The 26,211-nt window shown below is 38.7% G+C and overlaps 2 protein-coding genes across 5 annotated transcripts in view; one reads left to right on the forward strand and one right to left on the reverse strand.

The window, feature by feature from the left end:
- LOC148176136 (sodium- and chloride-dependent glycine transporter 2-like) overlaps positions 1–26,211 on the reverse strand; it is a 135,077-nt gene that overhangs the window by 13,112 nt on the left and 95,754 nt on the right. For 2 of the 4 annotated variants that reach the window (XR_015769891.1, XM_088033671.1), the window contains exon 3: positions 334–463. The exons of 1 other annotated variant lie outside the window; for it this stretch is intronic. Coding sequence is in view for 1 of the 3 variants with exons in the window: in XM_088033670.1 (XP_087889796.1) it covers positions 334–463; positions 1,615–1,629 (145 nt within the window). In the remaining 2 variants the exon portion in view is untranslated. Of the gene's footprint in view, positions 1–333; positions 464–1,614; positions 1,639–26,211 lie in introns of those variants that run through there. One more of the 4 variants, XM_088033670.1, reaches the window with a different exon arrangement.
- Positions 1,898–4,641, forward strand: LOC148176139 (fatty acyl-CoA reductase wat-like). Its single transcript, XM_088034337.1, has 6 exons — positions 1,898–2,100; positions 2,146–2,540; positions 3,605–3,714; positions 3,759–4,019; positions 4,065–4,245; positions 4,292–4,641. The coding sequence occupies exons 1-6, from the start codon at positions 1,912–1,914 to the stop codon at positions 4,623–4,625; spliced, it is 1,470 nt and encodes a 489-aa protein (XP_087890463.1). The 5' UTR covers positions 1,898–1,911; the 3' UTR covers positions 4,626–4,641.

The following is a 26,211-nucleotide window of genomic DNA, read 5'->3' on the forward strand; positions in this document are numbered from 1 at the left end:
TTCATTTTCGTCTTCTGCACGATTGTAAATCAAAATGGACAATGATTAACGACGAGATTAGCCTGATTTGTATCAACAGCTTGACCAATCGAGTATTTAACAAGTGTCATTAATAACGTGACCATTAATAAAGTCCTTAGCGCTGATCGAAACAATTACGTTTGATTGATGGAAAATAAAAATTATTGATTTTTCTTATCGTTCAAGTGATAAAACACATAAAGTTACGTGACATTTCAAGAGCCACTTCGATCCCTAGATAATTAGATCCAGTTTAAGTTGGCTTTGATAATACTAATCCAAGCCCACTTTGTTAAAACTTGAAAAACTCACCGCCTCCATTCCGGTAGCACAAGTACGGAAATCTCCAGACGTTCCCTAAACCGATGGCGTATCCCAGGCAGCTCAGGACGAATTCTAGCGGTTTACTCCACGTGGAACGTTCCAGGATTTTCTCGTCATCCTGCGGGAATCGAAACAATTGAATAAACGCACGGAAGACGTTGACTGTCATTATTTTACTGAGGCGAGAAATGATCGAGGACGCTGGCCTACTTAGACCGCGCGAAGAAATGGAAGATTTTTAACAAATTTTTTTTCGTCATGTTGCCAAATGAGTCGACGACTTCTGACCGGTTTACGCCCAAGGTCACGGACGTGGTGAATAGAAATTCTGAGGAAGGAGAGTTTCGGTGCAATACCGGAATTTCGGCCTGCACTGATAAGGGAGAAAAGGCGGCGAGGAAATATTTACTGACACTTGAGACACTTTAATAGGGTCATCATTAAGTTTATGATTATTTCGGAACTGTCAACACTTCCAATTGTTTTGTCAGAGCTGCCAACAGCACTGAGTTATTAGAGTCTACTGCGTAATTATTCAAAATAATAATAGTAATGATAAATGTAATAGTACTGTCAATTTGAAACAGATAATGATAATAATAAACAGTGAGACCAACAACATAGAAAAATAAAGCCCCGTGCCAACCAGCGCAGCCAACTGTCAAGAAAAAATAGAGATACTACCAAATCCAAGAAAAATAAAAAAGTAGCGGCTCTGTGATCTAACCACTTTCTAATGCAATAAACTGTTGAGAAAATTATAGTTTTGTCAAAACAGTGCTACCAACAGAAATAAAAATAATGGAGGCCGCCTTTTACTTAATGACTTTCCCGACGCAGCCAATTGAGATGCAAAAAACGGCCTCATTTCGCATCTCTACATTTTTCGTTTCCGTCCTGCCAACTGTCCAATAATTATAAATTCACCTCTCGCATCTCCGCTCGAAAGGCAATTAATCAAACCGCCCCACTCTCGGAAAGAAAATTCGCTAAATTTACAATATTCCGACTTTAATTATGCTGTTTGTGAAATAAAATAATTCAATTACACTTTCCGAAACACTCTTCATAAATCAACGTTTAACAGACGGAAGTTTCTCCAAATTAAATTTTCGCGATCGCATAACGCCCAGTTTTCGAGCTTCGTACGAAATATATCATTAAATTTCCATTTGTTGTTGGCTTTGAAAAAAAATTGACAGGCGACCCATGTTAAACAGACATGGCCTGCCCAGAAAGGGTAAGAAATCGTACGATCTCAGCGCTTACTTGATTTTTCGACATGGTGCACCTCTGACACTTGTACAACTGAAAGATAAGTATGTCGCGGTGGATTTATATTTATACGATCTGATAACAGCGTGCAAATAATGAAATTCCCCAAAAATTCGTCCCAATGTGACGTCATGAAATTCCTTAGTAGCCCGTCGCTCTTGTCCGAATTACCCACAGCACCCTGTGATTAAAAAGACCATGAAACATGAAAACAATAAAAATTGAAGGTTGCAATATTGACACAAAACGCAAACCGGTCGACTTGATTTTCCCAGTTCTGTAGTGACCACCATGTCGCCAATCCAAGAATTCTACGCCAACCAGACGATTTTCGTGACGGGAGTCACAGGTTTTCTCGGGAAACTCACAATAGAAAAACTTTGCAGAACGTGTCCGGACGTGAAGAAGATCTACGTCCTCGTTCGCTCCAAACGCGAGAAAACTCGCGAGCAACGTCTCAGCGACATCTTCGCCTCGTGCGTAAGTGAATCATTCCGCTCTTGTTCCACAAATAACGATTTTCAGTGTTTTGACACAGTGAAAAAGGAGCGACCGGACTTTTCGACGAAAATTCAGATTCTGAGTGGTGACTGCAGTGAGCCGGTTTTGGGCCTAAACGAAAACTCCCTGGAAATCATAAAGAATGAAGTGAATATTGTAATTCACGTCGCCGCCAACGTCAGGTTTGATACCGATTTGAAGGCGGCTGTGTATACGAACGTGAGGTCAGTGAGTGACATTTTAACTTTCGCCAAAGAGATGAAACAGCTGAAGGCTCTGGTTTACGTGTCGACTGCGTTTTCGCACTGTTATCGATCAGAAATCAGAGAAGAGTTTTATGAAGTTGACGAAAAGCCGGAGAAGGTCGTGGAAATGGTCGGCGCAATAGATGAGAAGATTTTGGGCGTCGCGACGCCACAGTAAGTTGCATTTTTGCAGTGCAAGGCTGCGACCGGCTCGTGCTCACCTTCATTTGTTCGGAATTCACGCGCTGCGTTTTTTCGGGACGTAAAAGTAAACAATTTAACTAAATAATAGGAGGGCTCGGTGCAAATCGGAAGCGAAGGCCGGCTTGATTTTTTTAATATAGAGAAAAATTGGCGCCCAACTCGGAGCGATGCCCCTTGGTATTACCCCGCGTTGAGCGACACTCAATCCAAACGTTCAAAATTATACAAGGTGTTTATAAATGTTTCTAGCTTCAAAAGCACTATTTTGCCGCTTTATTTTTATATTGAATTTTACTACATATCTAGAAAATTATTTGTTATGTCACTTACGTCATCGACGTCTCAGACTTGGTTTTGTGTCCAAGTTTATGATTTTCAGATTTTAAACCACAACTAAAACAGCCTTTTTTTTTCAAAGCTTGCTTTGCTTCATGATTGAGGTTAACTATAAATAATGTCAGTTGAAAAATCTAAGTCCACATTTGTAATAAGCGGCAAATTTATTTGACATTTCATAGCCACTTTTGATGCTAGAAACATTTATAAACACCTTGTAAATGGATTGGTTACTGTCGCCCAACGCGGGGTCGAACCGTAAAAGTAAACAATCCAAACAATTAATTAAGGAGTCCGGTGCAAATCGGAAGTCATGGCTGGCTTGATTTTTTTTACTGTGGAGAATAATTGACGCCCAACTCGGATTAATGCCCTCTGCTATTACCCCGCGTTGAGCGACACTCTCAATAGAAACGTTCAAAATTATATTGTTTACTGCCGCCCAACGCAGGGTATATCCGTAAAAGTAAACAATCCGAATAATTATTTGAAGGGTCCGGTGCAAATCGGAAGTCATGGCCGGGTTGATTTTATTAGTATGGCGCCCAACACGGAGCAATGCTCTCTGCTATTACCCCACGTTGAGCGACACTTTATACAATCGTTTAAAATTATATGGGTTATTGTCGCCCAACGCGAGGTAATACCCTCTGTTATTGCTTCTTGTTGGGCGCCACTCTCCACCGTCCCTTTCTTAGTATTCTAGGGAAGTGGCCCAACACCTACTGCTACACTAAAGCCCTCTCCGAAGACCTCATCCGCAGCAACAAACAGAGCCTTCCTGTAACAATCATACGCCCTGCTATAGGTAAATTTCTTCTTTGCTTACCATCAATGACCATCTTCTTGTAGTGGTCTCATCTGTCCAAGAACCATTTCCTGGTTGGATCGACAGCTTCAATGGTATTGTCGGCATCGCCGTTGGAGTCGCCCTGGGTGTGTTGCGCTCTCTGCACGTCAATATTAAGTCAACAGCACCAGTGGTACCAGTCGACTACGTGGTCAATACCATCCTCGCAGCCGCCTGGGATGTGTCAAACTCCAAAACTGACAAAACTGACACGATCCCAATATACAACTTCGCTCCGGACCGAAACAACGTAGTCACGTGGGGTAAGTCAAAACCCGGGAAAAAACATGCTAATTTTTCCACGGCAGGCTGGACCATGGAGTACTTGAAAAGTTTCACCTTCGCCTACGCGCCCAGTAAAGCCGTTTGGTTACCCCGCCTGCAGATGTCACGATTCGAGCTTGTCCACAAAGCCCGCGTCTTCCTCTACCACACTCTGTTCGCTTACATGGTCGACAGTGTTTTGTTCGTCGTCGGAAAGCGCCCTCTGTTGGTAAGACAGTGGGAACAACCCTCAACTAACTTTTTCTTCCAGAGCCGTGGAGAAGTACCGAAAGATCAACAAAATGATCGGATTGGTGTCGTTCTTCTCCATTCGGTCCTTCAACTTCGACAACAGTAACGTGACGAAGTTGTGGGAGAGACTCGTGAAGGAAGACAAGGAGTTGTTCAAATTTGACATGAGACAACTTGATTGGAAGAAGTACTACGAGAGCTGCCTCATCGGAGGCCGAACTATTTTGCTGAACGATCCTCTGGAAACTGTGGGCGCCGCAAGGAGGAAAATGCAGTTTTTGGCGGTGGTGCACTACGTCTTCCTCCTGCTGGTGCTGTACTTCTGGTACCGACTCTTCAGAGTGTTTTACTGAAAAGTTTTGTATGTTGGGCGCCACTGACAAATAAAGTACTTACTAATAATCAGTTTAGATTTTTACCATTCTCGCCCAACGTGAGGTCTTTACCCACGTTGGGCGCCACTGGTGGAATTCAGCCGCCGCGCTTTTTAGCATTTCCCTGTCCAAACACGGGCGTCTCCGAACCAAATTCCTGTATATATTTACGCCTTGTTTCCAATTTCCAACGTAAACATTGTAATTAAATTAAATTTACACGAAGAGTGCACATGTTTGCGTTTTATCAATTTCGTTTGTGTACTCAATTTTTTTGTTAACAGTTGGTCTTATTTCCGCCATTTTGGTGCCGTAGCTGCCTTGATTTATATCGACGTGTCTCGGGAGGTGATTACGTGTGGAGCTTAAATAATGAACTTTGGATAGTTTTCGATTATCGAAAGTTTTGTGTTTGAGCTCAGTCTCGCGAAGAAAAGCAACGAGAAAATTTAACTTTGAGCTTTCAATCATTCATCCCCTAAAAATTTAATGGGCAGAGCGCAAAATTTCGAGGCTTAGGTGTAATGACTCATTCAATCAGGCATAAGCTTCGCAAATAGATGTGTATTTAGGAGATAGACAATAATAAAGGGATTAACAACGAATATCTATTCGGGGGAATACAGGAATATTGTGCCAAGTGCTGTTTAATTACAACGGGAATTATTGGATTACAATACTGCAGTAAAGGAACCAGAGTATCGCTATTAATAAAAGAAGACTTGCCCCGCGCTGGGCGACATTTGATCTCAAACGCGCATATACCAGTAGGTATTGCCACAAGTTGGGCGACAACAATATTTCCATATTCGCCTTGCGAATGAATGAAAAACGTGGCTCCGCGTTGGGCGCCGCAGAAAAGTGCCGAGAACTCGTTAATCACAGCCGAAATTATTGGATTACAATACTGCAGTAAAAGAACCTGAATGACGCTATTAATAAAAGCAGACTTGCCCCAGGTTGGGCGACATCATTATTTCCGTATTCCCCTTGCCCGCTCCAATAAAAGAATCAAGAACGTGTGGTCCCGTGTTGGGCGCCACAAAAAACAGTTGGCCCTCTTTAATTACTGCGGAATTATTGAATTACAGTTCTGCAGCGGAGACGCAAGGATGACGTAATTAATAAAAAAATGGGAGCTTTTGTGCGATTCCTTTCGGTAAGCGACCTGTCGAAGCCAGACAACGAAAAGAAATGCAATTCCGTCGTTTAATTAAAATTAAAGATGGCTTCAATTGAAAGAACTGGCTCTGACATGAATAATATAGGAGGCTGGGTGTATGGTGGATGCGCCGGGTTATTTAAAACTCCCGCCCAAAGTTGATCTACGATTGGTACTTTATTATTTACGTCCATTTCTCGCATCAAATCTCGAACAAAAGTGCATTTTCCGCCTCCGAGCTAACAGATTCGTCTAAAGATGAAAAATACATAATCCGCTCAGTTCTGAAGCTCCATTCTTTAAAGTAGATAAAATTGCAAGAGCGTCACATCTAAAATAGTTCCAATATATCTAGCGATTTTTCTTAACCTCACTTTTCGACTATGTTAGCGGGAATTTGTTCGGGATTGCCAACATAATAACACCAATGTGATACATTATCGGACCGGACCAGAGCGTACTACATCACGTGACTAGTGTAGTGTGAAAGGTGGCCGACAGTTTCCAATTCAATAATCTCTGTTACTGTAGCCACGAGACAAACGAACGACCGAAAATAAGCAACAAGAAAATGGGGAAAGCCACCGTCGGAAATGGGAAGTTGGACTTGACAAACAGTCCGAGGCGGCTGGGGCGGCCTTGAACCGACGCCTACTTAGCCGCTAAAAATTCCCTTTGGCTCGAATCTCAATATCCTGCTTCCTGTTTAAAGAGTTAAGTTGGCGGAGCAATTTTACTTTGTGTTGAACGCAATGTCGAGCGACATCCATAAAATTTTAATTTCGACTTGCTACATTCTCCGATATTTCGTTTCGAGACAGTCATAAATTAAAAATCATGCAAACAGAAACTGTGTTTTATATTTCAAAAGGGAATTACTCAAAGAATAAAATAATATTGGAAAAACTGGTGATAAATTTCGAGCTGTAAAAAACTCATATTAAATTATTTCAGAAATGTAAACACAATGACAGGAAAAACTTCGCATACAAATTGATTCATCACCATATTATTTTACTTCTGGGGAAAATCGTTATTTCTTGGTAGTATTAATACTTTTTACACCAATTGGACAATACAAATGCCGCCCAACATGGGGCAGTGTCGTCTAGCCCAGTAATAATCAAATTGGTAAACATATTATTCACCACGTTAAAACGTGCGGAAAGTCATAATGGGTTTTTGTCGTAGTTTTTGGCGCCCAACAAGAGGTCAATATCATAGAAAAACAAAAATTCAACAACATCATTTCTGTCTCCGCCACCTTATTCTTATTACAAAACTTTAATTTTCTAGCCAACGGTAAATTCAATGTCGCCCAACCAGCAGCAATGCCCACTGGTACATAAAAAACATAAAAAAACAAATTCGGATTCGGTATATATAAGACTGGATTCTTAGTTAAAAAAATGCGAAAAAGACGATGGGGAAAACCGCACCTTTTTATCTGTCAAAGTTCCGGAGATATAAAGCACCGGAATTCGCGGAGTGTCAAAATGTTTTTTTTATTTGGTGACTATCCCAAACTTCAATCGCTTTTAATTCAGTTATTTGTTGTCGTACGGATAAAACTATTACAGATTTGGATTCTGCGTGAAATTCTGCGTTAAATGAGTACCAAAAATTTAAGTTTGCGTCATAAATAGACTAGCTATTGACTGAAATAAATAAGTCGAAAAAATTTGTATACTTTAAGACCAAATGTCCCCCAACACGTAGCTATATTCTCTATTTTATCGAGTTAATACGATAATACGTGTCGCCCAAGATGGGTCAAAATTACAGTACACGCTATTTCTCATTTCGAGATGTCGCCATTACACTCTTAAGAAGTAAAAATGAATGTTGTCGACCAACCTGTGGCAAACCTATGTTATTAGCAATAACGTATAATTTTAAAATTGTGCAGTAATGACGATTATTGAGAGAATCTGTTTATATTTTACTATAAAGTCATGATGCTCCATGTTGGGCGCCATAGTGCTACAGTTTAACTACTATTATTGTTTAAAACCGTGCATTAATAGATCTCATTGTAGACATATTGTTTTAGAGCCCAATATCGCACGTTTCAAGGGCGCCCTATATTAAAACCCTAATTAATTACCTGCCTGCAACTCCCTGATTGGGCGCCATTGTCCCAAACAATATACAATCGCCCCCGATAGATGTACGAAACATATTCCATTCATCCCGTCGCAAAATCTATCAATCTCATCCCGTGACGTCATCCAGCTGCATTCCGTAATTACCTCTCGTCTGTTGTAATCGAATCCTGAAGGGTTCGGGCGTCTGGGGATCGAAACGTAATCCCTCCCCTTAACAAAATCAGAGTCGGCGTTGATTGCCAGTCGCAGCCGACCTGATGTAAATAGAAAAGCCGCGAACTTGGCCAGAATTCAAATTCAATTAACAAATGGTGTTGGAAAAAGACGAGGGGGGGACCGGGGGCGGCGAAAACGGGAAGATGTTAACACGCTGTTCGTTCCCAGTTCGCATTTGTTTCGAATAGAAATGAAATGGTCCAGATAAAAGAATCCGGAGTGTGTAAGTGCGAACAGCGTTCCATTGTCTGATGGGATGTAACGTTTTGTTGGTTTTTTCTCGTTTTCGGGGTCTCTGGGGGGATGTGGGGGCGGCCGGGGCAATTAGGTTCGATTGGAACGTATAGGAGGAGGTATTTCATTAGTTGATTTTCGAATTTCGCCGAAATCCCGCGGGAAACGCCGATTTACCCGATGACCTTGAAACTATATATCCGCCCGTTTAAACGATCGCATGGTATAAATTTCCGTATCCGCACTGAATTCCAGACCACGATCACTCTTTCCATCCAAAATGCTCGCTTTCCTGCTCGAAATCCCCGAATTCCGGCATTTTTTGTCCGGACCCCGCGTTGGGCGCCAGACAAAAAATGACTAACGATTGAAAAAAGGAAATTACCAGCTGTACCAACCGGACGTCGACGTGTCCTTACCCAGCATCCGCAATTAAAATACGAGCGAGCGAAAAAACAAGGCGGCGGCGACCGCCAACTTGCCATTTATTGGGCCATATTTCAGGCAGCAAGTGATGCGGTTGGCGGTGTCTAAAAAATGAAAAGATGAATCGTGCGAGTTCTTTAAATCCTAGCGAAACGAACGAAGGCGAGACGAACGAAATAATTGCCGAGAACGGAAGACATGATTACAGGACCAGGAAATGGACCATTTACTCTAATTTGATTTATAAACATAATCAAACAAGGGGAGGTTTATTTTTTATGGGCTTTATCAGCGAGGAACACGGAGGGCTGGCGCCCAACGCGGGGCGGGATTAGCAGTAAACCGAAGCGATAATAGACATTACGTTGGGCGACCATTAATTGCTAATCACTACATGAATTTTTGATTTGACTCACATTGGGCGACAAATTCCACCTTGATTCCAAGCTGGGCGACATTTTTTAAATTCACTCTTAAAACCCGAGAGATTACATTGTAGCATCTAAAAGTGTCAAACAAGTGGGAATCATAATCTAGAACAGTAAAGCCCCACGTTGGGCGACATTAGATGTCGGGAAAATTGCAGTAAACCGGTATATTCAGGTCGAAAGGACGCTAATACAGTACAACATATTAAACGCTCGATATTTCGAAGTAAAGAAAGAAATTCAAAAGTAGGTTCACTTTTAGGGCCCCGGGTTGGGCGTCAAAACTAAAATAATTCAACGGAACTGGGATTAGCAGGATTTGTTCTATGAACACTGTAAAACTAAAAATTTGAAATTAAACCAAAGTTGCCTCGTGTTGGGCGACAAACATCATCAGCGGGGTGGTGTATTTTGATGTTTGTTTAAAATTTATCATGAAAACCCGAGAGATTACATTGTAGCATCTGAAAGTGTCAAACAAATAGAAATAATAATCTAGAGTAGTAAAGCCTCGTGTTGGGCGGCATTAGTTTGACGAGAAAATTGCAGCAAACCGGAATATTTGGGGGAAAGAAGGAATATAGTACAACATATTAAGCGCTCGATATTTCGAAGTAAACAAAGGAATCCAAAAGTAGGTTCAAGTTAACGAGCCCCGGATTGGGCGTCATAACAAAAAGGGTCCGACAAGTCTGGGATAAACAGGGATTGTTCTAGTGACACTGTAAAACTAACAAAACTAAAAATAAAACCAAATTTGCCCCGAGTTGGGCGACAACTTTCATCAGCGGGTTAGTGCATTTTGATGCATGTTTTAAATTTACCATGAAAACCCGAGAGATTACATTGTAGCATCTTAAAGTAGGAATAATAATCTAAAGTAGTAAAGCCCCGTGTTGGGCGGCATTAGTTTGTCTGGGAAATTGCAGCAGAAATATTCAGGTAGGAAGGAAAGATGGAAGAAATATAGTACAACATATTAAACGCTCGATATCTAGAAGTAAAAAAAATCCAAAGGTAGGTTGATTGTTACGGACCCCAGGTTGGGTGTCATAACAAAAATTGTCCGACAGGACTGGAATTAAGAGGATTTGTTCTAATGACACTGTAAAACTAAGAACTAAAAATAAAACCAAATTTGCCCCGTGTTGGGCGACAAATATAATCAGTTGGTTGGTGTGTTTTGATGTATGTTGGGCGCCAAAGTAAAGCTGGCGGGATTGACTGCGTTTTATTAATAGTAAAACTTTGTGGCGCTGGGGGTGAGTTTATTTATTATTGGAGGACGTAGCCTCGGAATCTGTAGAATGTTTGTTCACATGAAAAATTAATTTCAGTAGTTTTGAGTGGTGATTTTTCAAGACGGCGGTCTGTGGTGTTTTTCTTCCACTAAAATAACCGTTTATCTAAGTCCCCGGGGTTGAATAATAACCCCCACTTTGACGAAAACTCCCCAAGAAAGCAAACAGCCATCGACGATTTCATTCCGAGATTAAAAAGACGCCACATTTTCACTCAAAAAATCACAAACGAACCACTTTTCCCTCGAAATCGATTCACACACAAAACCACCCCCACACTTTGATTTGAGCGAATGTTTTCGTGCACCCCGCCGTTTCCAGAGGTCAGATTTATTGACCACTCGCAGGCGAGCTTTCTCCTCGACATTTCGTTTTTTTTATTTATTCCAGCAAGGAACTACGTTATGAAAATAGACGATAAAACAGGTAGCTCTTTGATATTGTTTTATGGGGTGATATCCGAGATGAACGATGGAAACTTCGCTTGAATTAATAGAGGGCGTTTTACGTGGAGCGAATAGCAAAAGCACTTTTATTAATATTCTCGAGGTAATAAATAAGAACGACGTGTTATTAAATGCCTGCATGCCGTCATGTAAATTAGATAATTTCGGTTCGGGTTGTGTCTTAGTTTTTTGCCAACGCCGCCGCCAGCGTCTGTTATTAAGAGCGGAACGCGAGATGCACTGATTAACGACATGTTTACAGACGGGGCGCCCAACATCAGACACGAATTACAATCTTTCCCACTTTTTGGCGCCCAACGCGAGGCGCCCCGCGCTGGGCGCCAAAACTGAATATTTACCATTTTTGCGCCGTTTCTCCGCCAACAATCGATAAACATTCCCCAGCCGCCACATAAAGCATCACGTCTCTCTGTACCACTATTGTTCGACAGTAAAACCGAGAATATTAATAATTCAGTGCGGCGGCTGCCGTGACAGTTTTCATTTGGATTGTCCAAGAGTAATGTTAAACTCGCCGGCCGTGTTAAGTCGTGCTTAATTAAAGTCGTCCACATGAGAGACACCATTGCGGGGAAAATTATGTTCGGATACTTTTAATTAGACACGAATTCGAACAAAGTTGGCGGCGATCGACGTGTTTACCACCCGAAATTCCGTTTTTTCCCGACTGGGCGCGTTGTTGTACACACAATTTTTTCCGCGACTTGAAGCGTCGCCAGCGCCACAGACAAACTTGCGGTCTAATAAATTCCGTCTACATTCCACAATGTTGCGGCTTTTCAGGGTTGGCAATATTGTCACTGAGCAGTTTGAATGTGACTTAACGGTTCCGCTCGATCACTCCATGCTTTCAGTATAATTAATAAGACACAAGACGTATATTCAGACGTTGGAAAAACGACAGTGCATAACTCGGCAATTTTCTAACATCATCGCGTTTAGTCTTTCATTTAGATCAAGCACGCAACGTCGACGTTTGACGTTTCTGTTGCATGATGCAGATTAAACAATGGTTTCGGTTCCAACACTCTTCTGCATGATGGCACAATATTACCAACAAACTAACAACAGTTCGTGATTTGATTAGCATGCGATGCTAGCTTCGAATATGAAGCGATCGATTGGGTAATAGGATTTTAAAAGCTAGCCCCGAGCCAGATTACAGCGATCATGTAAAAACCGGGCAGATTTGATTGCCGACACGAGTTTACAACAGTTCGAGTCGCCCGACATGTGGCGCAGCGTGAAAAATGCCGAAATTGCGCCATCAAACTTGGCGCCCAACACGGGGCGGTATCCAAAAAATGTCGCCCAACTCGTGGCCCTGAATTTTTGTCTTCCCTCACTTATCGATCGCGGCTTATATGATTATGTCGCCAATACAGTGCATGATACATCAGAGACGCGGCTTACAACCCTAGTCGGATTAGTCTTTGAATACGGGGATGTCCAATCTGAAAACAAACCACAAGGGTTTCTGGATTATATCGGCTGGTAATCGAACCAAGCTACCCTATTTAGCGCAGAAAATTAACCGGGGATGCACTTGATCGAATCAGGGACGTCGCCGCCATGGAAACGCAAAAATAACAGTATTTTATGCATCGAGAGCGAGAATTTTCAGGCGTACCATGAATGCACAATAAATAAGCGTTATATTGCACTCTTGCATGCGTCGGGACGCTTTGCACTAAACTGCTCGTTGCATAATGGAATTTAACGCTCGCATTGGTTCAAGTCACCACAGAATGCAACACTATGCATAAAACAATTACGTGCCCTTTCGCTCGGATACCAACACTCCAAACGCTGGAGGGTTTCGGGTGCAAAGTTTGGCGCCCAACGCCGGCTTCAAACGTTTCACGCAACTTCAAAAACTGACAGTTTTACTCGGAGGGTATCGCCCCGCGTTGGGCGCCACTTAAGTCTAACCGCCCCCATTACAGCTCCCATCCATCCTCTCCACAAACGTGCACATATGTACAACTCTGATCATTAATTATGCAGGAAGAGCTCCCTCGACGAACGTATCTACAGCTTTGCCTAATAGTCCATGCGTCTTGGTCACCCTCCGACCCCGAAACTGCCAATACTTGCAATAGCTCCAAAGGGATGCATCCCATTTTATTGACCCCAATACCTGTGGAACATTTAAGGGTTGTTTGTGAGAGGGTGGTTATCTGTAAACTTGTAACAATCACCAGAAGTGAAAGTTCCAAGATGGAAAGAGGATAATTTGAAAGTTAGGTAAAAGATAGGAAGGGAGGGACCGAGATATAGAAAGTAAAAGTCTTTAAGCATTTGGGATGGAACGTGAACAAAGAAGAGGGCGTGCATGGCAAACCGCGATAAATTAACGAAAAGCGAACAAAAGAAAAATGGTGGATGCGCCGGGCTCGAATCAACTCTTGCCATGACTCTAATGCTGATAAATATGACAAATGAAAACATCACTTATTTATAAATCAATGCGATGAATATTCAGTGAGATACAACCAAAACTACAAAAGATCGCAATAAATAATTCAACACATATATTTTTCACTTCGTACCTCCGATTAAATTATCATCCCGACTTTGAACCGATTGTTATTTATTCACGATTATCGAATTTTGTTCCACATTTTTTGTGCCTGACATCTGCATGCCTCCCCATAAATTTGGAATATCTCTGTAACGGAATGCTTTTCAGTTGCAATCTATAATTAGTGTTTGTTATTTGGGTTTATGTATGCGATTCTAGCACGAATAACGTCGACACGCAATGTTGTAGTAACGAGGGGTCTTATCGGCGGAACGCCAAATTAAACGAACGATTAATTGGAGGAGTGATAAGAAAAGAACAATCGAGAGAAATGAATATGTTTAACGAAAAGGCGAAGGAGTGGATGTGTTAATTACTGGGTTGTTTATAGAAGTAAAAATAAGCGGGCCATCTGTTTCCTAGGTCTTTAGTGTCGCCCAAGATGGAGCGCGTCTCTCTGTATCTTCCAAATTATGAATAAAGCAAAAAAAAATCCGTGTCGCCCAACGTGGGTCCAAGCCCGGTGATATGCAATATGGTCACTCAACATGGGGTAAGAGCTCAAATTGTAAATTTTGAAGAAAATTTGTCTCCCCACTGCAAGAACTAGTGTCGCCCAACGTGATTCCAAGTCCGGTGGTATGCAATTCAGTACCAAACATGAATAAAATGCTCAAATTGTTGAATTCTGAAAATAATTAGTCCCCCTACTGCAAAAAATAATGTCGCCTAACGTGGGTGAAAGCCCGCTGCTATAGCCACTGTCGCCCAATGCAATATAAGTTTGTTGCTAAATATTACCGTTCTAAGGTAAAACCTTAAATAATTGTAAATTAAAAAAAAATAGTTTCCCACTGCCAGAATCAATGTCGCCCAACAAAAATCCATGCCCAAAGGTATGTAATTCAGTCGTCCAACATGAAAAAAAAGTTCAAATTGGTAAATTTTGTAGCAAATTTGTCTTCTCACTGCCACAACAAATGTCGCCCAATGTGGGTCAAAGTCTACTGCTTCAGCTACTGTTGCATAAAATTGTAAAAGCCTGTTGCTAAATATAACCGTTCAAGTGCAAATGCTCAAATTGTAAGTTCTGAACAAAGTCTGTTTTCCAACTGCCGTCACTAGTGCCGCCCAACGTGGATGAAAGCCCGCTGCTATAGCCAATGTCGCCCAACGTCATAAAAATCTGTTGCTACATATTACCGTTGTTGGGTAAAACCTCGAATTGTAAAGTCACAAAAAATTAATTTCCTACTGCCAGAACCAGTGTCGCCCAACGTGGGTCCAAACCCGGCGGTATACAATTCCGTCGCCAAAAATAAAGAAAATGCTCACATTATTAAACTTGTCAAGAAGTAGTGTCGCCCAACGTGGATCATAGCCCGCTGTTTTCTCCAGTGTCGCCCAACGTGGTGACAGGCAGCTGCTATAGCCGTTGTGGTCGAGCCGGAGGTGAATGAAGTGCCGGCGAGCGCTGCAGTTTCCACCCACAACACGCTAAAAATGCTTTTCCGCTTCCCCGCTGCCGCCCCCCAAAATAAGGGTAATTAAGAGCCGCCCGTATGACTCTCGGCTGCGCAAATAAGCAAGTTATTTCAAAGTTTCCCGTCGTGAATCCCCATTGAAATTGGAAAATCTGACGCGACCACCGACTTCACAAAACAATTATCCCCTTCTCCCCACAACCGCAGAACTAAAACCATCGGAAAGTTCGTGTTCATTTTGGAGAGTTACGTGTTTAACCCGACGATGTTTGCTTATTCTAATCAACTGCAATCGCTGAAAGTTATTGCTTTATGATATGGAAATATACGGGATGAGGATTAAATATTTAACCGAGATATTGAAAGTCAAGTAAGCGTGTCATGACTTACTAGATCTCGAGAAAAAGAAATCGAAAATGATATAGCGCGAAGTGAATTAATGGTAGAACTGTCAGTTTCTAACCTCGCGCGGTAATAAGTCGCGCTTTTATTAAATTAAAGGCACACGTGACACTAAGTAAATAGCAGTGTAATTAAGCACCTGAAATGAATAATGAAGCAACTAAATACCAGAGGGAGTATAGCTGTAAACATACAATTAATATACACTTGCATGCATTTAAATATGGTGTTGTCGGAGCGAAATTGCCACTGAAAATCTCGCAATTGTGGCATAATTTGGCGCCCAACGCGAGTTGTCGCGTCTCATTGTACAGTAAGACTAACTTTAGAACATGAAAAATGACACTTTGTAACGATTTATTTTAAAATTGACGACTCTTTAATGTACAGTGGGTGCCGCCCAACACGGGGCACCACCCCATGCTCAAATTATAATGGTCAACGCGTAATTTCTATAGAAAACCTTGGAGTTGCAGAATAATTGGGCGCCCGCTGTGTTAAACCATTGTCGCCCAACATGGGGTATTCTCAATCAAAGGCTAGATCTCCGTCCGGTGGCGTAGAGTCAATTATTGATTGAAAGTTTAGACTTTTTGTGTCGCCCAACCTGGGTCAAAGCCGGCTGGTATGATGATTGTCGCCCAACTCGGAGGATTTTTGTCGAAGAAAACAACAGGAATCTGTAGACAATTAATAAGCACTTGCATGCAGCGACTTTGACCCGCCATTTTCCCGCCGCCATATTTATTGCTCTCATATATCGCACACATACTATCGGAAGTTATTGTTTACAAAAGTGCACTATCATCATTATTTATTGAAGCTTTTACGCTTGTCGAGTCGGAACACTACAAATCACTTGGATCAACATCGGGCGGAAATGGCGTTTTTCTGTACACGGGGCGGAAATTTTAGTTTCTACTCGACTTGTGAATAGTAACGAACTTGTTTACTTCTTCGGGGCTAAAAATAGAATAACGAGGCGAATTGTAGTAGGCACTGATACAATTAAGTAATTATAATCAGCGTTGTTTCACGTTTCCGCAAAAAGTTGTGATTACTGCAAGAACATGTTTCTCCGTTAAACGTCAGTACACGTTAATTGCTTTTTGTCTGATCATCCGATATCATCCGATTAAACGAGTGTTGACGATGTCCTGAAGCGTTTTGAGTTTTTACCTGTGGTGGCGCTTCAATCAGTTCAGGACGTGGAAATGGGATGCTGGTAAACAAATTTAAATTGCATGCGACAAGCCACGTGATGATTGTGTGTATAACGTAATTAATTTAGAATACTGTCACTAGTTCTCGCTGAAATTCCCATAACAGATTTCAGCATTTCCAAGTGGAGCTAATTTTTCAGTGACGCATCCACCGTTTTAAGCGTTTTTCTCCAAATTGTTCGGTACACAACTGTCGCCCAACGCGGGGATTGATTTAACGGAACTTGTTCTTCCCCCAATTAAAACTCATTTTTTGTGTCGCCCACCGTGGGGCCAATTCAAACGTGGAAAATATAAAATGGCGTCCAACGTGGGTTCATACGAGTTTCAGAACTATCAAGAAAAAAATGTAATAAAACTGTTTAAATCGGAAAAATATGAAAAATTTTTATCTACACAAGCTTGCTCTGATATTAAAATATTTCCGCAATGCAAACAGAGAATGACGGGCGATAATGATTGCAAAAATCAACAATTTCATGTGCATACAAATTGTTCCATCACTATTATAAGTGTCACTCTGTTTTTATACTTCTGTGAAAATTCGAACAAATATAATCTGACAGATAACACCATGCACGATGAAATTTTAAAGATTTTTTAATTCATAGATAATGGGCAAATTATCGACGTTATCAATATGTTTATCTTTTTTGAAGTGTCTAGTTATTTAATTCAGTTTCTAACCTAATTATTATGTTAATTGAAAAATCAAGCATTAATGGGCCCTATTAGTCAACGATTTTAAAACTTTATCGAGTAATCAGGGGTTGCTTTGAAAAATAAACGTTAGGTAAACAAGCTGTTAATGTGTAGATGACATTAAATTTATATTCCATCTAGTTGCTCCCTATATATATAGCTATTTTATTTTCGATGTAATGAAATTGGTCTGGGCAAAAATTAAGCTTTTGTCGTTATTCTCGATTTAGTTACAATGACTCTGCATTTGATGTAGTTAAGCTGAAGTTGCATTGTTACATTTGAGGTAGTTGCCCTGAACTTCCGTTATTAAATTCGATGTAGTTTAGCTAAAGTTTCTTCGTAAGATTCAATGTAGTTAGGCTAAATTTGCGTTATTACGTTCGATGTAGTTAAACTGAACTGTCGTTGTTACATTTGATGTAATAAAACTGAACTTTCGATGCTATATTTGATGTAGTAATGTTGGTCTATCAATCCCATTGTCGTTATATTCGATAAAGTTAGGCTGATTCTGCTTTCGTTGTTTTCTTGGATGTAGTTCAGGTGTAGGGTGAGCTCTTGTCGTTATTTTTGTTTCAGTTAAAATGGTCTATTAAGCGCAAGCTTTTGTCGTAGTATTCGATGTAGTTAAGCTTATTCTGTTTTGATATTTTTGATGTAGTAACACTGAGTCTACTAAACACAAACTCAGCCTTTGGCTTTTGACCTTTGACTGAGCTTTTGTCGATATATGTGGTGTGGTTAGGCTAATTTTGTTTCAATTATACTTGATGTACAGCCGTAGGTTAATATTTTGTCATGATAATCGATGTAGTAGAAAAGATTGATTAAAAACAACTAATTATGTAGTATGTTTGGTTTATTAAAAACAGGCTGAGGTTTTGTCGTTATATTCGATGTAGTTAAGTTAATTCTGCTTCGTTATTTTTGATGTAGTAACTGAGCTTTTGTCATAATATATGATGTGGTTAGGCTTTTGTTGTTGTCATATTCGATGTAGTTAACTGAGTTTTTCTCCATTATTGATGCAGTTAGTCCGAGTTTCTATGTTGATTCAATGTAGATAAACTGAGTCTAGTAAAGTTTGTCGTTATATTCGAGATAGTAAAACTAAATTATATTATACGTATATTCGATGTAGTTTTACTCGTTATACAGTTAGTGCAAAATTGAACTATAACACATGTTAATAATATAGTTGAAATTTCCAAAATTGGCATTTATGTTTATTTTAAAACTTTGACATAAAACAGTATTCAGAGTTCAGTAATAAAATTTCAAAAAGTGTGACCTTGGTTGAATCGACAGTATCTGAACTCCCACTTGTTTTCCCCAGCTGACTAGATCAGCCAAAGACGCCAAATCTGACTGAGCTTTTGTCGTTATACTCAATGTAGCTAGACTAAACTTTCGTTGTTACATTCGATGTAGTTAGGCCAAACTTTCTTTGTTATATTCGATGTAGTTAGGCTAAACATACATTTTTACATTCGACGTAGTAAGCTAAACTTTTGTTTTTACATTCGATGTAGTTAGACTAAACTTTCGTTGGTATATTCGATGTAGTGATCTTAATCTATCAATCACATTGTCGTTATATTCGATAAAGATAGTCTAATTCTGCTTTCGTTGTTTTATTCGATGTAGTTCAGGCCTAGGGTGAGCTTTTGTCGTTATATTAATGTAGTTAAGCAGAGTAATATTCGATGTAGTGAGGGAGATTGATTATACAGAAACTATTTTCAGGCTAAAGACTGAGCTTTTGTCGTTATATTAGGTCGTATTTGATAAAATTAAGTTTGCTTTGTTATCGATGTAGTAAGAGTGAGTCAAGCAAACACAAGTTCAGCCTTTGGCTGAGCTTTTCTCGTAATATCTGATGTGGTTAGGCTAATTCTGTTTTTGATATATTCGAGTAGTTAAGACGTACGTTAAGCTTCAGTTGTTGTTATTCGATGTAGTTAGCTAAACTTTTCTCGATTATTGATGCAGTTAGTCAGAGTTTTTATGTTATTTTCGAAGTAGAGAAGAAGAGTCTAGTAAAGTTTGACGTTATATTCGATATAGTGAAACTGATTTCGTTCTTATATAATATACAGTTATCGTTATACAGTTAGTGTGCTCCGTTAAACGTTGACAGATGTTGATTTAAACTCAAAATTTCGAAAATTGACATCATTGTCCAACAGTATTTAGTGTACTGTAATAAAAATTTCAAATAATGTGACCTTGGTTGACCATAAACAACCTGAACTGAGAGTATCTAAACTCCTACTTGCTTTCCCCAGCTGACTAGATCAACCAAAGTCGCCAAATCTCTGCAGACCAAACAAAATTTTGCAACATATTTTTTTTCCATTTCATTCGGTGTTATTCTTTCGATCTCTCATGAACCCGAAAAACTGCGGCCAACATATATAACGCGCAATGTTTACAATTCCGTGAAAGCTCGAAGCTAATCTCTGTACATGTCAACATGCGTTTGAAAGCCAGATATGAAAGCTTTCCATCAAGCGAGTACAGCAATTTAAAAAAAAAATCATGTCAGTTTTTGTCCGAGCATTATCAAATCTGGCGAGTTTAGAGGAGTCTTCCGTTTCATTTTTCGAATTGATTGCAAATTGTGTAATGTCGAGAATGCTATTTTAACTAGTCATTCTCTAATTTCCGTTTCTGGTCATTTATCCGCTTAATCTCAGAAGGTGTCAGAGGCGATGATAAATGAAGTCGGAGCTCGAAACAGCGACTCTTCATTAATGGCGAAAAATAGAAGTGTTAACGAAACGCCAACTGTAGTTTGTAATTAAAAATGTAGCGATGAAAGAGTTGCAAAATGAATAGTGGCAAATATACAGTGAGTTGTAAAGAATGATTTATGTGGCCCCGGCGCATCCACCATTTTTATAACGGCATTATATAGAAAATGAGACGTGAAATGCAGAGCTATTATTTTCACATCACATTAGAACAGGCTGGGGATGTCTTTACCGCACTGTTAATTAGTATAAAAACACGCTGTATAAGGAAGATCCTGTATATGTATATAAATCCCACGTAAATTTTATGCACCTACGTTTCCTTAACCGAATAATTGCCCCATTCTGATTTTAAATCAGCAATTTATTACACGTCCAACGACACTTCAAATTCACCCCACATCCGCCGTGTAAGCCACAATTTTCCATAGCATCCCTTAGCAAACAACGACTGTTAGTTACACGCAAATTACGCCCGATTGAAATCATAAATAAGCCAATTTATGGCGTGCCTCTTCTTAATGAAACAGTCTTCAACAAATATAAATCCACCCTGTAAACATCAACCCGTTAATGCGATTTCGACGTACGCGCATTGTTTAGGGGTATAAGTGGCGTCGACGCTTCTATAAACAATAAATTGGTGAATATTAGATTGAGTTTGTACAGGAATGCCGTCATACCAAGAACAATGAAAATTTCGTCTATTGTTGGACGAACAAATAGGAACGCTGTTGCTGGAAAATACGAGCTGCATACAAGTAGTGTTTATTTTTCATGAATATTAAAAGGCGACATGCTACTTTCGAGGTTTATTATAATAATAATGAGACGCTTGCGACGCTAATGCGCTTTACGCCACTAATAAATTCTTGCGCGCTTCACTGAAACTAACAGTTAAACAAACGAGGCAAAAAAGACTGTTTGTAAACTTTGTCTACCAACTTTATGGGCAAAAATGAGCAAAATTGTTTTAGTGCATATTGTAATAACGCGACGACTATCTTGGTTTTTTTACTTCTGTCGTCTTCAACTTCTAGTTTCTGTTTTAATGCCAAAACAAGTTAGTTTCCCGGCGCATCCACCATTTTCAAAACTTGTCAATATGCAGAGCTACCAAAGTGCGTCAAACATATGTCATAATTTTGTGCTAATTCTGTGCTCTTTTCGTTTTCGAGTTATTCAAGTAGGAAAAAATATATTCAAACTTGACGCTGAGCATCAAAATGAATCAAATTGGTCTAATAATTTTGAGCTAATTCTGTGCAAATTTGTGCTCCAATTTTTAAATTCTGTGCTCTTTTCGTCTTTGAGTTATTTCAAAAACAAAAATGGGTGAGCGTCAAGTTTGAGCGTCATGTATCACAAAAACCTTAAGTAATATGTCATAATTTTGTGCTAATTCTGGGCTAACTAGTGGTGCAATTTCCAAATTCGGTGCTCTTTTCGATTTTGAGTTATTTCAAAAAACCCCATACAGGAAATAGAAGACAACCCAAAATACAGATTTCAACGAATTCTTTTCGAAGGAGCGTTAAGTTTGATGGCAAAGCAGCTTAAATTATACGCTATAATTTTATGCTAATTAGTGCTGCAATTTCTAAATTCTGTGCTCTTTTCGTTATTAAGTTATTTTAATAAACAAATTTGATGAAGCAACCCGAAAACGATAACAAACTCTAAATATTATTTTCACATTAAACTTTACGTGTGCGAGATTCTAAAAATTCAAATCTGATTTGTCATTTGGTATTGATTAGTATGATTAGAAAGGCAGTAGTTCTAGGTCTTTTAGAATACGTTCAAGGGTCAAATTTTACACATTTTGGTAACGAATTTATGCTGCAATCTCCAAATTCTGTGCTCCTCTTGCTTTTGAATTATACCAAAACACAAATTTGAAGAAGCGTGGAGTTTGAGCATCATACAGGCTGTCCGGAAAGTCGCGCACCACTGTGAAACTGTATCATCGAACAATGTCATAGATCACCGGAAAAATGTTAAAAAAAATCCATGTCTTCAATTTTTCGAGATATGATGGATTAAAGAGGCAAAGTTTGATGCAAAAATTAAAGATTTCTGAGCAATAATTTTACGTTCGAATGAATTTGTTACCTAAAGGACATTTTGCGCAAAAACATGGTGCAAAGAAAATCGGAAAAATCTTGTCAGAAATGCCTAAAAACTGTCAACAAGATTTTAGAATCAACAATCTCGATCAATCATCCTGTATATCAGAAAATAGAATGGTATTTTTTGACCCTCGATAATAATAAATAGATTGACCATAACTTTTCTTAATTAATGTTTCATTTATGTACAAATTAATTCTCAGAAATTAAAATGATAGAAATGCAGTAGAATTTCGTTAATTCGTTTAATTGTTTGTTGTAAACGAAATAAAGAGATTATTCAACAAATGTGCATTAAATATGGTGCGTTATCAAATTATAAAATTATTGAATTTAAAGAGTAAATGATTAAATTTACTCTGCAAAAAAATGTAATTTTATCTACACAAAAAAAATTAGTTTTAACAAAAAAAAATTAACATGAGTTAAAAATTCATCAGATTATTCTTTATTCTACACCAATAAATGCGAAATAGTTATATTTCATACATGTTTATTATTATACAGGAATAATTTAACCAAGATTACACTGGGCAACAGTAGTTTTTTTTCCAAAGGTGTAAAAGACGCTTCTGGATATACAAGGCATTCTGATTACAAAACGGTAATCAGTCTTTTAAGATCAGCTCTAGTTTTTGAAAAAATAGCTACTTTGATGTTAAATTGCAGCCTAAACAAGCTGTAAAAAAAACTGTATTTCAGTTTTTTTTAAATGCCCTCAAATTCTTTCAAAATCGATGTTACTTTACCAACCATACCATTAAATGGTAAAGCAACATCGTTAAGGAGACTGCAGTGGCATCCGTTGTAAACGCAAGAACTAGTCTAAAGAAACATTAACATTAAGAATTGATTAAATTGGACATTCAGTTTTTTTTAATTTTTCATTTCATCTTGATAAGATTGCTCTTTCAAAATTTGCAAAATAATTGAAAATCATAAAAACTTGAGCTGATATGATAAATCTATGTATTTACAGATTCTTACAATAAGGCCTAAATTATAAAGAACCGTTGAAACCTCTTCGGAAAGAAAAGTTAAATTTTGTTGGGCTCTTTTATCCATGTACCCCCTGCAAGAAGGCAAGCCAAAATACAGATTTCAAAATTCCAAAAAAAATTTTCTTGTTTTCAATCTGAGTCTGTTTTAAAAAAAAATCGAAAACTGTCGCTGTTGAATAAACTTTTGCTAATTAAATTAGGTACCGGGTGTTCCACAGATTGCAGAACATAGAGGAATAACATGGTAATTTGTTTTTTTTCCCTGTTTTCCCGAATTTTCAAATTAAATTCGATTCATGGTGGATTATACTCTAGATATTAGGTACTCTATTAGTGAAAAACTCGAATTGAAAGTATTAATTTTGCGTTCGAAATTTAGAAGGTTATGTTACTGCAAAAAAACGACCTCAGCAACATCAACTTCGAAATATCAAGCGGAAAATTTTTAATTTCAGATTTTTGATGCGATTTTTTAAATAATGCCGCAATAACATTGGATTTTAAAAATGACTCTCGAATTAAGAATATTTTAAAGCACAATCCAGCGTCAATAGAATTTAATTTGAAGATTTAAAATAGCAAGAAAGAATAAAATTCTAATTCCCATGATATTTCCTTATGTTCAGCAAATCGTGGAATACCCGGTACATAGACACTTAGCGGTAAAAAGCTTAGAACTAAAAATATCGTTATTTTAATGCGGACCTTAATAAACGTATTTTAAAAGATAAAGGACAACTATTTCTCTAATCAACATCAATGACAAATCAGATTTCAGTTTTTAAAATTTTGCATCCGTTTAAATCTGTGTTTCGGGTTGCTTCTTCAAATTTGTTTATTGAAATAATTTAAAAACGAAAAGAGCACAGAATTGAAGAATAAGAGCTCAAAATTATGACGCACCTAGTAACCAACCTGTTTGTTTTTCCGTCCTCCACGCAAATACGTATTGTCTAGGGAAATTTTATTTAGCGCACTTGCATTCTAAGAGACGATTCGCGTTTAGTGCCATAAACTGAATTTATGCTCATAGGGCTTCCACCGGGAGAACATTAAGCAGTAAGTAAACAAAATCATGAATTAACTGAGCGTAAGAGCTTTCCATGCATATTTGAATAGTTGCGACTAGGATTTTAAAACCGGAATGAAAATTCGACTTGCGACACCAAACCCGGAATGCTCACAATGTCGCAAATCCCGGAATGTCCTGTCAACACGACGAATTTTATTTGTTACTTTTCCGAACCATTAAAATTCCATCCCGCCGCTCTCCAATTTGAATTGCTATTTGCTGATTTAATTAATAGATAAAGCGGTGCACGCTTTTATCAGCTTGTTTTTAATTTCGACGTTGCAACTTTGCACGTTAACAACGGAGGGATTTTTATATAGTGTGACCCTAAAATTCGTGTCAAAGTATGAAATTCTAGGGATAAATAGGCGATAAAGTATTCATGACCGTCCTTCAGAAAGGGTCGGAATTCGGCGCCAGCCCTCCCAAATTGCTTACATGTTTTTAATTCTAATGAAACCCCAAAATATCAAAAATTAATTTCCCAGACGCTACACTACCGAAATTTATTTTAATGACGCTTTACAGAAACCTGTAAATCCACGTCTGGAGCGAGCATTTTTAATTAAAGTTTCCAGCTTTGACGAAGGAATGTTGGATTTAAAACTTCCTGTGAACTTGGCGATTGAAAAACTCACGGCTGCCAACCTCGCGAGCATATTTCGTCATGTATACACATGTTGGCGGTTTTTCCTTGGAATTGTTTCTACCAATAAAAACACCAGCGAGTCTTGTACAGATTACATTTACGTCTTGAGGTTGGCAACCCTGTCTGCTATGTTGGCGGAATATTGAAACACGACCTCGAACGTGATGAGTCCGTCGAGATATACGTGTTTCATTTTCTATTTTAGATATTCACTTGTTTATAATATTTGAGCGCCCTCTATGGACGCGTTACCAACTTCTCGAAAAATGGATATTGTAGAACGAGAGCCGCAAATTCCGTTTACGGTCGCGGATTCTTCAATTACCACAAATTCAAGTTGCAAAGTAGATGTTTTAGATGATTACTAGAACCTCTACAAGTCTAGACAAATAATTCATTTGCACACTAGCCCACTAAAATTGGGTGAAATTGGGTAAAAAAGCTTTTAATGTGTAGATAACATTTGTATTCGATGTAGTTAAGATGATTCTGTTTCCGTTGGAAATAGTTAACCATCATTCTGCCTTCCTTGTTATTTCGATGTAGTTCACGAGTAGATTGAGTTTGTGTCGTTATATTGATGTAGTTACGCAGGTATACATATTCGATGTAGTAAGACAGCGAATTGAAGCAAAACTTGAGTTTTTGTCGTTAATTTTGTTGTGGTTACGATGATGTAACATTGGTCTATTAACCAAAAGGTAATTAATTCAGTTTAGTTTCTAACCTAATTGTTTTGTTAATTGAGAAATTAATTAACGATTCTAAAACCTTATTGATCAGAAGTTGCTTTAAAAAACAAAAATTGAGTAGGTAATAAGTTTTCAACGTATAGGTGACATTTATATTCGATGTAGTAAAATTGGTCAGACCAAAAACTGAGCTTTTGTCGTTATATTCAAAGTAATTATGATAGTTCTGCCCGCGTTGTTACCTTCGATGTAGTTAAACTAAGCTTAAGTTTTCGCTATATTCGATGTAGTTCAGGCGTAGGGTAATCTTTCGTTGTTATATTTGATGTAATTATGTTAATTCTGTTTTGTTAATTTCGATCTAGTAAAACTGAGCTTTTGCTGTTATATGTGAAGTGGTTAAAATGGAATTTGTTTTCGCTAAATTTAATGAAGTTAAGTTGATTCTGTTTTGTTAACTTCGATGTATTAAGACTGAGTCTAATAAATACTTTTTTTGTTATATTCGATGTGGTAAAGTTGATCTATTAAAGACAATGTCGTTATCATTCTGCTTTCGTCGTTATTTCGATGAAGGTTGCGC

The sequence above is a fragment of the Gnatocerus cornutus genome, chromosome 4, assembly GCF_029298725.1.
Source record: "Gnatocerus cornutus isolate USDA-ARS CGAHR chromosome 4, icGnaCorn1.1, whole genome shotgun sequence".
Taxonomy (NCBI): Eukaryota; Metazoa; Arthropoda; class Insecta; order Coleoptera; family Tenebrionidae; genus Gnatocerus; species Gnatocerus cornutus.

Coding starts and splice junctions, on each gene's coding strand:
- LOC148176139 (XM_088034337.1), top strand. CDS start 1,912: ATGTCGCCAATCCAAGAATTCTACGCCAACCAGACGATTTTCGTGACG. Junction 3,715..3,758: donor AATCATACGCCCTGCTATAG/GTAAATTTCTTC, acceptor ATCTTCTTGTAG/TGGTCTCATCTGTCCAAGAA. Junction 4,246..4,291: donor GTCGTCGGAAAGCGCCCTCT/GTTGGTAAGACA, acceptor TTTTTCTTCCAG/AGCCGTGGAGAAGTACCGAA.